Source organism: Fukomys damarensis, unplaced genomic scaffold, assembly GCF_012274545.1.
Source record: "Fukomys damarensis isolate Sample0158 unplaced genomic scaffold, DMR_v1.0_HiC HiC_scaffold_15, whole genome shotgun sequence".
NCBI classification, from domain to species: domain Eukaryota; kingdom Metazoa; phylum Chordata; class Mammalia; order Rodentia; family Bathyergidae; genus Fukomys; species Fukomys damarensis.
Window position 1 is genome coordinate 33,430,285 of NW_022900927.1, and position 14,960 is coordinate 33,445,244.

At 35.8% G+C, this 14,960-nt stretch overlaps 1 protein-coding gene across 1 annotated transcript in view; it reads left to right on the top strand.

Moving 5' to 3' along the window:
• The first annotated feature begins 5,425 nt into the window (after positions 1-5,425).
• Positions 5,426-14,960, top strand: part of Rap1b (RAP1B, member of RAS oncogene family) — an 11,649-nt gene continuing 2,114 nt past the window's right edge. Inside the window, exons 1-6 of the mRNA XM_010644214.3 lie at positions 5,426-5,531; positions 6,893-6,961; positions 8,216-8,272; positions 9,992-10,132; positions 12,182-12,325; positions 13,200-13,316. Coding sequence (XP_010642516.1) covers positions 5,475-5,531; positions 6,893-6,961; positions 8,216-8,272; positions 9,992-10,132; positions 12,182-12,325; positions 13,200-13,286 — 555 coding nt within the window. The 5' untranslated portion in view covers positions 5,426-5,474 and the 3' untranslated portion in view covers positions 13,287-13,316. The remainder of the gene's footprint in view (positions 5,532-6,892; positions 6,962-8,215; positions 8,273-9,991; positions 10,133-12,181; positions 12,326-13,199; positions 13,317-14,960) is intronic.

The window sequence follows — 14,960 nt, forward strand, 5'->3', positions numbered from 1 at the left end:
TCATCCAACTTGGCTTGCAACCAGAATCATGGAAAGAATCAAGTTTTTGACCCAGAGTACCACTGTAGGGTGAAGGGTCTTAAATCCCCAGATATTACTTTGTACAGGTTGTTATCTTCCTTTAAAAAAACAACACAAGATAATATAAAATCAAGTCTTAAAGTATCTAGTGTAGCCTGACAGACGGGAATGATCACTGTGGGCTGGATAATACAAGTATACTCCAGAGATGTTTCCTTAACACTACCCTTGCAAGAACTGCATTGTGAGTGTATGCTAGTTGGTTTATATATAATTCTTGCTACACAAGGGAGAAAGATAAGAATAGTCTTCCTGTAAAAGAGCTAGTGAAGGAAATCACTGAAGGGCATTTTGTACTTATTGGAAAAACAGCATCTTATAAAACCAACTACATTTCCTCCAAGAATCCATTTATACCTTTATTAGCAAGGAAGGGACATCTAAGCCGTGAGCTTTCCAAGAAGACCTTGGACAAATCTCTTGCTCCCAAATCCAAATGTAATTGCAGCCATAAATTAATTGGAATGTTACCCCACCAAACATGTTTTCATTTGTTTTGTTTTGTTTATTTCGGGATCGAACTCAGGACCTAGTTCTTGGAAGGCAGGCAGAGGAATCACTAAACTAAATCCCCGGCCCCACCAAACGTGATTTTAATAATAGAGCCTTTTATTGAAAAGAAGACAATATTATTCCATTGACAAGGCTTTTTGGTGCTTTTCCTTAAGTCATTGCCACTTGATATAAAACATCTATTTTCCACTCTGTGTCTTCTTTAATTTGGTTTAATTTTTCATCCATACTGCTAGTCACATCTTGCCATCTTTTATAGGGACTTTGTCCTCTTCTAGAGTATAAATTCTGAGGACAGGATCTTTTGTTCACTGCTTATTCCTATTGTGCAGAACAGTACTAGAGATACAGTTATTAATGTTGGGCATTTAACGTTGAATTACAGTAGTCTTGGTGGAAGGTGTCATTTCTTAGATTCTTTTCTGATCTGGTTCTAGAACAGTTTTTGGAACAATATGGCCTCAGTAAATGTTATCACCAATAGATATCATTTTGTTAAGCTTTCTAATTTCCTCAATGATTTTTACATTCTGGTAGTTCATAATGTGGATCACTCTCTGCAGTTGATTCTTATTTGGGTCTTGTTAATAAGTAATGTAGGTAATCTAGAATTGTGAGTAAATCATTATTTGCTTTTGATGTGTGCTTTCGTATAGTGAATATATTTAGATTAAATCATTGTTCAGTTTTCATTTTCTTTGACTCATAAATCTCCAGGATTCTGTTACTTCAAAATCATTATAGCATCACAATATTTTTGTGACTGTACCAGTTAATTTGCTTGAAGTGCTATCTTAGATAAATTTACTAAATTTAGTGTAGAATGATTGTGCCTTTTCTTCCTTTTCATTTCAAGTATTTATGAAGCAGGCCCTTGGAAGGAGCCCTAACAGGTCATGTTTCCTTGTCTTTGCTGTGGTTTACTCTGGAGGTAGAATTAACCTCGTAAGCTGATTTTTTTTAAAGAACCTAGTGCAAGCAAAGCAAAGTAATGGAGAAAGTTTTACAAGTGATAAGTAAACTTTGAAACAAATGAGTTGGGTACTCAGGCTTTTTGCAAGAAATAAGATCCTTCTTGTTACTTTTATTAATGTCAGTAGTAATACGGAAAATAACTTTAAATTTGGCAGGTGGCCATGGGGTAGAGGGGAGGGTGCATAGTGCCTGGTGGCTGAGCCCAGAGCCTTTGCGTTGAGCAACATTCCCAGCTCTTTTTATTTTTTTTATTTTGAGACATTCTGAACTAAATTGCTCAGTTGCATAAGCTAATGCTGAGATTGTAGGCATCACTACCATGACTGACTCAGGACTCCTTCGACTTTCAGGTTTTTTGTATTTTCATTTGTGTTTTATAAATTTTTATGTTTACTAATAATAGTATCAAAAAAACATAAGCAAAAGTAAAAGAAAAACAATCACTATCCTATCACCTATATATAGCTCAGGCTGGCCTTGAACAAACTGTGTAGTTCAAGCTGGCCTAAAATTTGCAGCAATCCTCCTGCCTCAGCCTCCTCAGTGCTGTGATTACAGGAGTATACCTGACTAATAATTTTTTTTTTTATACCGGAAATTGAACTCAGGACTTTGTGTTTGTGAGGTGCGCAGTGGAACCACTGAGCTAAATCTCTAGCCCCTTAATGTATTACTTAAATCTTTTTTTTTTTTTTTTTAAGGTCAGTTTTTGTTTTTTAAAAAAAATGCTGTTAAATTTTTTTTAATTTAAAAAATTTTTAAATAAATTTTAAAATGCTGAATTACTTAAATTTCCTGGTCCTTCCTATCCCATTGCATTTAATCATTTTCTCATATTGAAGGGCTAGTATAGATCTAGCATTCCAGAAGAGTAGGTAACAGATTCCTGAACTCTGCAGTACATTTCTGTCAGTCTTTGAGATTTAGGAAAATCTTTACTAGAGTTTAAATTAATTTCTATAGATGTGAGCTTTGTTCTAGCAATTCAAAGAGGCTATTGTGTAATTGCTCCTTTCCAAGAAACTCTCAATAAAGGTAATTTCACAGGTAAGAAGAGAAAAAAGCAACAGATAAAGAATGGTTGTATGAGTACTGTAAATAGAATGATTCAACGAATAGTTTTCTGAAGGTTTGAGCAGGGAAAAATATCTTAGTCTTTTTTTGATGCCCTAAAATACTTTTGTAATCAGGATTTTGGCAAGGGAATACATTTAATACAGGACACATAACTTACTATGATTATTTTATGATATTTACCCAAAAAGTCAAATACAAAGGAGTGCAAGAGATTAGCCATACACTAGAGGCCCAGAGAATCCAGCCAAGGGCCTAGATCCCACAACAGTGTCCCCCACACAAGTCCCCCTAAAGGCTTAGAGTCCAAGGCAATGTCCTCCATGAGTCCAGCCCACAGCAGTGTCTCATATTTGTCCATATGAAGGATCTGTACCTGGAAGGCCCAAAGGCCAGTGGTGGAAACCAAAAACTTGTGCCTGTGGGGTGAAGGATTTGTGCCATCAGGCTGAAGGATCTATACTGGAGCCAGGAAGTGGTGCTCACAGTGAAGATCAGAGCTACCCTGACAAGAACAGCAGCCATTTCCAGTGGCAATGAGGCCCCGAACTCCTCTGAGAATAGCCAAATTTGCATCAGGAAAACTATCTGCAGCAAGCTTCTCCTAGAAAATCAATAGCCCTCAATGTTCCCCTCCAGTTTTCATTTTATGGCTATTGGTAACAGTCCTTAGGTGGATTGTTATGAATCCACACAGACCATGCTGATTCAGTTCAGCTGGACATTAACAAGTTGACCATTATTTAATCTACTACAAATACCAGTTGAAGAAGTTGATTATCGAATGATATTTTGTCTCATAATTTTTATATAGTTTCTTGTAAAGTATTGTGACATTTGAAAAGTTGGCCATGTGTCTAATTGTTAAGTCACAATTTTTGTCATTAACCATGTAAGTGCAAGAGTTAAGGTTAAGCTGGGTGTGGTGGCATATGCCTGCAATCCAGGTATTCTGAAAGACTTAGACCAGAATATCTCAAATTCAAGCCCAGCTTGGACAGTTTATTAGCTTTAGCACGATCCTTTCTCAAACATGGGTAGGAATGGAATTCAGCTCAGTGCAAAGGCCTGGGTTCAATCCCAGTACTGCAAGTGATGCAGTGGGGTAAAGATTATATTAAGAGTTCACAAAAGAACTTCTAAGAGGATGTTCGGCAGTGTAAACCCATGACAAATGAGAGGTTACTATAGGCAAGAAAAGATGTCTCAAGAGAGAAAAGGTACATTGGAATTTCCTACCTGTATGATAGAAGTGTTTTAAGTCTTAATGAAGGATGCCTTTGTGGGTTATATGGATATTGGCACAACTGTAATTTGTGAGACATGTTATTTCTTTCACTAGATGTAAAGTAGTCCAGTAAATGAAAATGTTTTGAATGTTTAATTTTTCTTAAATACATTCTAATAAATTCTCAGATTCTCTGCCCAAACAAATGGTGGAAAGAGGCTGTGTAATCACCAGCCTCACAATTATTATTACTTTTGATAAAATAAATAATGATTATAAATTCACAAAATGATTGCCATTATCAGGTTTTCATAGCTGATCCCAGATGAATAGTTGAGCAGTTGCTTACTTCTGCCTGAATGTTACTGGGTTGTTTTTGTTTTTGTTTTTGTTTTTGTTTTTGGTACTAGGGATTGAACTCAAACGCTTGTGAGGCAGGCGGTGGAAGCACTGAGCTAAATCCCCATCCCTGTTACTGGTTTTATTCCTTTTAAATCTTGAGTACTTGGGGCCCGCTTCAATTGGATTGAAGGGCTCATGGTCCTGTGTTCCATCTTCTCCCTGTAGAACAGCACTTAGTAAATGGAAAATGGCAGCCTAGGACAAAACTTTGCACAGATACACAGAAGTTAAAGTAGCAGAAGAATTAAACTAATTATAAAACTAATTATCAAGTACTATAGTATAATTCCAAGTCCAAAACCAAAAGGGCTGATTGATTACCTTATACAAAGACCTGTGATAGTTATTTGGCATTCACAATGTTTTCATTAAAGTGTGTCCATTTTAATTAGCTAACTTTCAGAAATAAGGTGACAGCAGTAATGGGTTACTTTGCGGAAGCATGTTCACTGAGGTAAATTGTAATTGGTTGATTCAGTTTCCTTAAGCAAGTTCTAGATTTGCTACCAAGAAAGACATGGGGAGGGGCTAGGGTTTTTGGGGAGGGATGGGTAGAAGGTAAGCTACACCCCCAACCCTAATTAAGATTGTTCTGGTTATTATTTTTTGTGCTACTGATCATTTCGTGTTTCCAGAAATGTGAAAGTTTTTATTCTCATAGTTTCCTATTCTGGAAATGTTTAGACTATCCATAGTATTATTGAAACTTCTCAGTAATAAGCATTGGTTTGGGTTGTTTCTGTTTGGTTTCCATTGTTTCATTCTTCTGAAAGCTTGATGACTTCTTTAGTCTGGGAATTCATTTTGGTGATGTTTCTGATTTCAGAAATTTCAGGTTCTTTAACTATAATTCCACCCATTTCAAAAATAATAAATGTGGTCTTCTGCTTCCTCTGCCAGCTTAACATTTATCATTCATCATTCCCAGGAATTGGCCAGATAATAAATAATTTAGGCTTTATGGACCAGATGGCCTCTGTTGTAACTATTTAACTCTGCTGTTATAGCATGAAAGAAACCACAGAAAGTACCACCCATAGTTCTGTAGTAAGTCTGTTTATAGAGTGTTCCATATTAGTATGGTGTAGTAATCATTTTAAATAAATCTTGTACAACTGTCGTATTTTTATAAGCACATAAATACCATGACTTAAGTCTTTTTTCTTCTTTAACAAGGTACTCAGTTTGATACGTTGGCATAATGCGTGAGTATAAGCTAGTCGTTCTTGGCTCAGGAGGTGTTGGAAAGTCTGCTCTGGTAAGTTATTCTCAGCTGAACTGAGCTTTCATTCTAAGATGTTCTTTTCCTATTGAGATTTAGGTTTTGGTTATTTGTCTTTATTTGTTAAGGTGAAATCCCTAATAACTTTAGAAAGAATGTGATATTTTTGTTGTGATTTTAGTTGATTTTTAGTAGTATATCTGGGACGATCATATTTCAGGTATGCCAGAATGTAGTTTGGGCTAAGCACACAGTGAGACAGTGTATAAAGATATGTCTATTTGCATTTTAGGGCCAGATAGGAATGAATTTTGGTTTTTCTTATTAGGACGAATCTTATGTATTTTATGATAGAAAATGTCAAAAGCTTATAAAGTTTCAGTTGTTACCTTTGACTAATTTTGCATTATTTTAAGGTCATGTTTTTAGCATAAAGGAATGGGATAGCAAGAATAAAGAAATAACTTCGTGATGAGGATTGGGAAAAGGGACTTTGGGAAAATCACTTTGATTCAAAGTTTGGCAGAGACTCATAACATAGATTGACCTTCTTTTTCTCCTTATGGAGATAAGCCATCTTACCTTGGTCACTTAAAGTAGCCATCCAGGACAGAACTTGACATGTTTAGATCAAACTGTGAGATGGATGTAATACAACATGAGCCATGTGTAGTGGTGCACACCTGTAGTCTCAGCACTTAGGTGGCTGAAGTGCAAGGATCACTTGAGCCCAGGAGCTCAAGATCAGCATAGGCAACATGGTAAGATCTGCACCCTCCCCCCATGGCATGAGCTGTTTTTTAAAATTTGTATCTGGGGCAGGGATTTTAGCTCAGTGGTACAGCATCTGCCTTATAAGCACAAGGTCCTGAATTCAATCCCTGATACCAAAAATAAAACAAAATCTGTATCTGAAGTACTGGGGAGCTGGGTTGGCCTGTGCATGTGTGTGTGTTGCACAAAATTATAATATTTAATGCAATATAAATATTTTATTGTATATTTAGTATAGATCCAGTCTGTGACCATCCTGTCTCCCTGGATTTTTATTTTTATTTATTTTATTTCAGTACGGGGCTTTGAACCCAGGCCTTAGTACATATTAACCAAGTAAGTAAGGGTCTACCACATCTCCAGCTTTTTTGTTTGTTTTTTGTTATTTTGAGACAGGCTCTCAACTAAGTTGTCCAAGCTTACTTCCAACTTGTGATCTTCCCATCTGATCCTCCTGAGTAACTGGGATTACAATGTGTGCCACCCCTGAATATTTTTTATCCTCCATTGGTTCGATCTTAAGGTGCAGAACCGTAGATATAGAGGGTCAACTATAATTTAAATTTAGAGACTTGGATATGTTCTTTTCCTTAGAAATATAATGGCATGTTAATTTTTTTCAGACTGTACAGTTTGTTCAAGGAATTTTTGTTGAAAAGTATGATCCTACGATAGAAGATTCTTATAGAAAGGTATATGTTACTTTAAAAGACCTTTTGGTTTTAATGTAAATGTAAATATTTTTTGACCTTTACAATTATTAGATATTACATACAAAGGAGGATAAAGAGACAGTTAATTTAGAAAATAGGTGGTAAAAGTTCACATTTTTCCTGGCATTACATATTTGCCAGTTAGGAATAAAACACAGGGGCCAGAGATTTAGCTCAGTGGCTTTGCGCCTGCCTCGCAAGCACAAAGTCCTGAGTTTGATCCCCGGTACCCGCCAAAAAAGGAATAAAACACAAGCACACACAGAAAACTGACCTGAGAACTGTGACTCTTGACACATAAACTTTAGAGCCAAGCCATTCATATCAAGTGCCAACCTCTTATTCCCTGCCACCTAGAATGATTGCTCTCAAGCTCCATTTTTTAATCTGGAGAAACCCATACAGACGTCCCTAACCTTCCTGTTTACTACATCCTTGAGAAAGTGTCATTGCTCACTGTAGAAAGGTGAATTTTTATGTCTGTTAATACAGTGTATGACAGTAAATAATGTGCAGATGTTTTTAATTCAGTGGGAGAGTTATCTCCCCACCTTCAGGTAGCAGTCAGTCTTGTTCCTACCGTTAATTTAAATGTTATTTAAATATTGTGTTTCATTTCTCTATGTCTACAGTCTACCAGAAATACTAGAAACTCCTTCCTGCACCCCAGCTCTGAAATTTATTCTAAATAATACTTTTCCCTAGGAAATAATTAGGTTAAATGGGGTGACAGAAAAATACAGCTTTTTTTATAGTGATAGCACTGCTTTGTTCCTACGAGAAATCTTGTTCCAGTATACTGAGGGAATAAAGTTAACTAGACAATAAAAAGTATATCTGAGAGCCAGGTGTGATGGAGCAGCCTGTTATCCCAGCCCTTGGGAGGCTGAGGCAGGAGAATTTATACAAGTTCAAGGCCAGCCTGTACTACAAAGCAAACCCTGTCTCAAAAAACCAAAAAAAAAAAAAAAAAAAAAAAAAAAAAAAGTATATCTGAAGCATTATGAGAAAATTAGTCAAAATCATTGCTGATATTATTGGAATTTTTACTGGTTTTGAGATATTTTGAATTTTCTTTGGAATTAACTGAGTAATTGAAACTAAGACAAACTTGTTGATATTGATGCTATCTTATATGGTTATTATAATCTGTATGTGTTTTTAATAACTTGTGTATGTTTAAGGTAGTTTTATATAAATAAAAAATAAAGATGTATTTGATTTTTCCCTCAGCAAGTTGAAGTAGATGCACAGCAGTGTATGCTTGAAATTTTGGATACTGCAGGAACGGTATGTAAAAACAAACTATCACACTTTATGCAGTTTGTACAGTATTGACTTTTAAAGCTATTACTTTGTAGATGATACTAGTTAAGCTTATTTAAAAGTTACTAATATTAATATTTAAAGCTGTTTTCTAATTTTTTTTTGGTACTGGGGATTGAACTCGGGTCTTTGCGCTTGCAAGGCAGGCCACCAAACCACTGAGCTAAATCCCCGGCCCTATAATTTTCTTGAATTCTACTTTTTTTAATGTTACACTCTAAAGTTCCAATGGATTAGTTGTTGAAGAATTTATAAAGTGTGAGGGCCAGGGATTTAGCCCATGATTCCACCATCTGCCTCACAAACGCAAGGTCCTGAGTTCAATCCCTGGTACCCAAAAAAAAAAAAATTTTTTTTAAATGTGTTAGTATGAAAATTTTCAGTTTCGCTAGTACTTTTACTATATATGTAAACTCTTTCTCATACTTTTCATTTCTCAGTGGCTCTATGAAAGGTTTTAGTTGATATCTTTCCTCTTCAGAAGTATTTTTTGGCCAGTGTATTCACTCCTTTGTTACTGTAATGACATACTTGAGGGAGGCTTACTTTATAAAGAAAAGAGTGCAAGTTCTCAGTAGTGTATGGTGATGGCCTTCTTCTGACAGAGGCCTGAGGCAATACAGAGCATTACATAGCAAAAGACAAGGAGCATTATCTGTCTGTGTCTCTCCCTCTACTTATAAATCCTCTACGTCAGTGGGGGGGTCCTAATCACTTTCCACAGACCCCACCTTTAAATATTAGGGTCAGACTAAGTTTCACTTACACTCTTGTCATTCCTTATAGTGAAGAATAAACATCCATACATGAAGCCTTAGGGGATAATCAAACTATCCCAGCCTAGCAACTAGATTTGTAAATACCGTATCCAAAAGTAAAGGGAAAATGTATTCTGTATGTTTGGTATGCATTCAGCTGGTGTTTGAGTACCAGTATGCACCCAGCACCATGCTCTTACCTTCAGATGCTCCTAGTCCGGTAAAGAAGTGTAAGGAGGGCCAGGGATTTAGCTCAGTGGTGCTGCTACCTGCCTTGCAAGCACAAGGTCCTGAGTTCAGTCCTGGGTACCAAAAATAAAGTGTGAGGAAATGGCAAGATAAAGGTACACATGCTGATACACCGCACAGAACAAGAGCATTGTGAGCTAGCTGTAACTTGAGGATACAATTGGAATACTCTACACTTGATATAAAAACCTGACTTTTACTAGCTTTCAAAGACATACTGTTTAGTTCCACATGAGAATATTTATACAAATGTTTGGTTTTTTTTGTTTTTTATTAAACTGACCCTCTCCCTCTCCCTTTCCGCCATCCCCCCTCCCCCTGTCTCCCTCCCTTCCACCCCCTACCCCCTCTCTTTTTCTGAGACAAGGTCTGCCTATGCAGTTCAGGCTGGCCTTGAACTCACTATGTAATGCAGGCTGGCCTGGAACTCACAGTGATCCTCCTACCTCAGCCTCCCGAGTACTGAGATTATAGGCATATGCCACCATGCCCAGCTTAAAGCCTATTTTCTTGAAATACCAATTTTTCAAATAGTATCTTGCCACGGACTTTAATTTTAAGAAATGTTACATAATGCTGCAATATTCTTCATTGAGCTATAATTATAGACTTTGAAAATAGTCAGATTAACTCAAAACATTCTTATTTTTTAAAGTTCCTTTCTTTTTACTTGTAGGAACAATTTACAGCAATGAGAGATTTGTACATGAAAAATGGACAAGGCTTTGCTTTAGTTTATTCCATCACAGCACAGTCCACATTTAATGATTTACAAGATCTGAGAGAACAGATTCTTCGAGTTAAAGACACTGATGATGTAAGCTGACTTCTAATAAATGTTTTATTTCAAGTCCCTTTTTATACTGGTATCCAATTTTAAAGTTTAAATTTAAGCAATTTAAAGCTCATATATTTGAGATGGGGGTAATTGTTTTTTAGAAGCTTTGAGAGGCAGAAATACATCTTTAATGTTTATACATGTTTTTCAGTATATGTCATCCAGAAAGTGATACATGCCCACCTTTTCCCTTATCTTGTGAAAATTAAATGTTATGCCCTTCCTATTTTTAAACTGCATCTTATGGAAAGGAAGGGGACGTGTAGGAGGCAGATGTTACTAATAGAGCAGATTATGTTCTAGACATAATTCTGTTACATTTAAGAGCCTTAACAAAAATTATACATATGAACATATATGCAACTGTGACAGGAGCATAAAGTTTTAAAGGAAAGTAAAAAATACATTAGAGTCCAACATTAATTTGTGTTCCCCTTCGGAATGTAACAAAATGGAATATAATCAATCCTATTGGAAACCTCAAAAAAAATGTTTTAATTCCTCAGTATGTGATACTTAAAATTGCTCTTGCTTTAGAATAATAGTAGTACTGGTTAAAATAGATTGCTGGACCCAGCCCTTGAGTATCTGCCTCAGTAGGCCTGAGCAGGCCCAGGAAACATGCATTTCTGTCTAACATGTTTGCAGGAGGCCTTGATGGCTGCTGATCTGGCTGAACTGCTGTACTATGGTTCCCTTGTAGCTACCGTTATGGGAACTAAGAGACACCCATGGTAAATCCTGTCATTTTCTGGATTTCTCAATCGGGAATTTGGAGACATCGTCATACTTCCTTCTGTCAGTTGCAATTAGCAGCTGTTTACTAAATACCTATTAATAAACTAAATTTATTTCTAAAACACCAAAGTTTTTTCTGATTTAGACTTTTTTCAAAAAAGCAATTTAGAGCTGTGCGTGGTGGTACACACCTGTAATTCCCAGCACTTTCAAGGCTGAGGCAGGAGTCACCATGAGTTTGAGGCTATCCTGGGCTACATAGTATGCTCAAGGCCAGTCTGAACTACAAAGTGAGACCTTGCCTCAAACAAAAAAGCAACTTATAAAACTGATTTTTAAGCAGTAGTGTTTTGATAGAATATGCATTATTTTTCCCTACAGTGTTCTTTTAAAATTATAAGAATCACATATATCCAGACACATGGTGGCATTGATAAGTAGCCTTGATTTTTAGTAAATTAAGTTGATCTTTCTGGTTTTTTAACACAAGACTATAAAAGATAGAAGCTAAATAAATTCTTAGGTTTTTTGTTTTGTTTTGGCTTGGTTTTTTTTCTTTTTCTTTCTTTATGTTTTTTGAGACAAGGTCTCACTCTGTTGCCCAGGCTGCCGTAATCCTCCTAACGTATCCTCCCAGAGTACTGGGATTACAGGTGTGTACCACCATGCCTGGCTGAGAAATTTAAAAATTCTTCAGGGACCTTCCAGATTTCTTCTTTTTGTGTTATGCAATTGATCAATTCATGTCAGGAAACCAGAAAACTTGAAGTTGATTCACACCCTTAAAAAAAAACTTTAAAATGTTGAAATAGATTTGCTCTTTACTGTAATGTCCTTTGTACTTCCTTCTAAAGAAATTGTGTTTTAGTTACCATAATTATTTATAAGTCCACTGTGATAGAATTTTCCGTTTTTGTAAATAGGTCACAACTTATTTCTAAAAATTTCCTGTGATTGGCTCTTACTTGAATCAACGTTGATTAGGTTATATCTGTTTTACATATATGAGAATTTCATTGTTCTCTTTACTTCCCTTTGCAGTTATCAGTTGTTAATTTTCCTGTGAAAACAGTGTAGGTGATTGACGGTATAGTTGATCTGAAAGTCAGTGCTATTTAAGTCTTAACAAAAAACATTTATTAAGATTCCCATATTTTAACTGCATTTTATTAATTTAGTGCTTTTTTTCTAGCATAATAAGGAAAGTAATCCTTTGAGTTGATTATTAGAATTCTTTTTATTTGAAGTTGTATAGTATACTTATTCTTATTCTCACAAATGTCTTTTTAGGTGCCGATGATTCTGGTTGGTAATAAATGTGACTTGGAAGATGAAAGAGTTGTAGGAAAGGAACAAGGTCAAAATCTAGCGAGACAGTGGAACAACTGTGCATTCTTAGAATCTTCTGCAAAGTCAAAAATAAATGTTAATGAGGTATGGTCAGATATACTTAAAATAGCTCTGTATGTGGAGAATAACTTTTAGGGGGGTTACCAGGGATCGAACTCTGGACTTTGTGCTTGCCAAGCAGGTGCAGTGCCACTGAGCTAAATCCCTGGCCCTATAACATTTTAAATTACTAGAAAAATGTATGTACATTAATTCAGCACCAAGTTAATATGTACTTGGGTGACATGTTAATCTTAGAGGGAAAAAAAATTATGTATGTGCATAAATAATGATACTCTGTCTCTAATAAATGCTGATACAGTAGAAATTTATGAAAAAGTAAAGCTAGACAGAAAGTAGGGGTGGGGATTTTATATAAAAGACTAAACTTCAAAAAGATGTGCATCATTATTGAAGGGGCTCAAAAGACATTGATTGAAGAAAAGGATTTTTTTTCTTTGTTTGATGGTAACTGTTCTAACTAAACTAAGATCTTTGCAGTTCCTTCAACTAAGTACTTGTTTTAAAGAGAGTAATTTTAATTCTTCCCCAGAAATAAATAGAAAGAAACTTGACACTTAAAAGAACACCTGATTTTGCTGGGCGTAGTGGCGCACGCCTGTAATCCTAGCATTTGGGAGGCTGAGGCAGGAGGATCGCTGTGAGTTCGAGACCAGCCTGAGCTACATAGTTCCAGGTCAGTCTCGACTACATAGTGAGACCCTGTCTCAAAAAAAATAACAACAACAACAAAGAACAAAGAACACCTGATTTTACTCTCATTCCTTAACTGAACAGAATATTTATTTTCTGCAGGTTCATTTCTATCCATGGAAGTTTCTTTTTCTTTTTTATTCTACTTTTTCATTTTTGGGGTGTTTGTTCCTCCTATAAATTAAAAAAATGCATATATTTGCAGATCTTTTATGACCTAGTACGGCAAATTAACAGAAAAACTCCAGTGCCTGGGAAGGCCCGCAAAAAGTCATCGTGTCAGCTGCTTTAATATACTAAATGCATTGTAGCTCTGAGCCAGGTAGGTTAATTCATCTTTTCTCTGACTTTCAGTCATGTAACTTCATTGTGGGCATTCTGTCATGAAAACAAGCATAGATTTTTTTTATTGTTCAAAAGAAAAAAATAACTTTCTAAGATATGAGTTAATATAACCTATTAAAATGAAATAATTATTTACCTAGCATAAGTAAGGTATTGCATGTAATTGAATGTTTCTAAATAAGTTCAGTTAGTTTATGCTAATTAGTTCTGGCAATACTAAACAAAACCAACCTTTTCTCCTTGTCTCTTTTTCTTTTTTTTTTTTTTTTTTTTGGTACTGGGGATAGAACTCGGGTCCTGGCGATTGCAAGGCAGGTGCCAGAACCACTGAGCTAAATCGCTAGCTCATCCTTGTCTCTTAATTATATGAAACCAAGGTGTGTAGTAGAACAGAAAAACAATTTCAAAATGTGATAAGTGCAATGAAAGAATAAATCTAGCATAGTATTAATAATAAAAATCCCTGACACATTTATTAGGTGCATGGCACTCTTAAAGACTCCCTATATATTAATTAACTTAATTCTCACAACAATAATAGCAAGAAATATCCCCACATTACACATGCGGGAACAAAAAAGCTATAGTTAGTGAGTATCAGAGCCAGAATTTGAATAGGAAATGGGTCCTGAGTCCATGCTTAGGTACTGTAGGAGTATATAATTACATTATCAAACCTGTCATCATGTGCGCTAAAGATTGTATTTTTGTTTTGTTTTGTTTTGTTTTGGGTTTTTTTTGTTTTGTTTTGGTACTGGGGATCAAACTTGGGTCCTTGTGCATGCAAGGCAGGCAGTGGAACCACTGAGCTAAATCCCCAGCCCAAGGATTGTATTAAAGTTTATCAGAGTAGGAGACATTAAGCTGAGATCTAAATGCAAGTTATCCATGTTGGGGGGTAAAGGGTTCCCAGACAGAAAGGCAACAAAACCCAGAGATGTGAGCAAAGCAAAACTGAGCATACAGCATTTTTATATAGGTTTGAAAAAGAATCATACCAAATAAGATTAACACTTGTAAATCGATTAGATCCATGTCTGGCACATAATAAGCACTAGACTATTAGCTTACACTCTGCCAATGGTATCTTTTCCTATTCAGTTATCTTTAAAGCCTTCAGCCTTAACTGTGCTTTCAACCTTGGGAACTGTTGACATTTGTGATTCTGCTTCCTCCTATGTTAAATGGCCCTGTACTACTGTAGAACTTAAGAGTCTGTTTCGTTTTTTTTTTTTTCCTCATTGAGTTTATTGGTACATCTTAGGTATACAGTACAGTTACATTCATTATTGGGATCTTGTACCTTTACATGACAGACAGGTCTTGTTTCTCATTTTTTCCCCTTGTCCCTTCACCCCTCCTCCCTCCCCCTTTACAAACACTTCATTTCCATTTCTTCATTTTCTTATATTTTTCTTTTCCCTTATTAGCTTTCCCCTACCCTTCCCACTTTCCCTAAACCTTTAGCCCTTTTCTTCCCATTTCACATTGTCCATTATATCATTAGGATCTTATGTGCTATTATAGTTTATTCACACCAGAGAAACTATTTGGTATTTACACATGTGTGACTTATTTATTTCACTTAAGAGTATATCCTCAATATGCATCCATTTTCCTA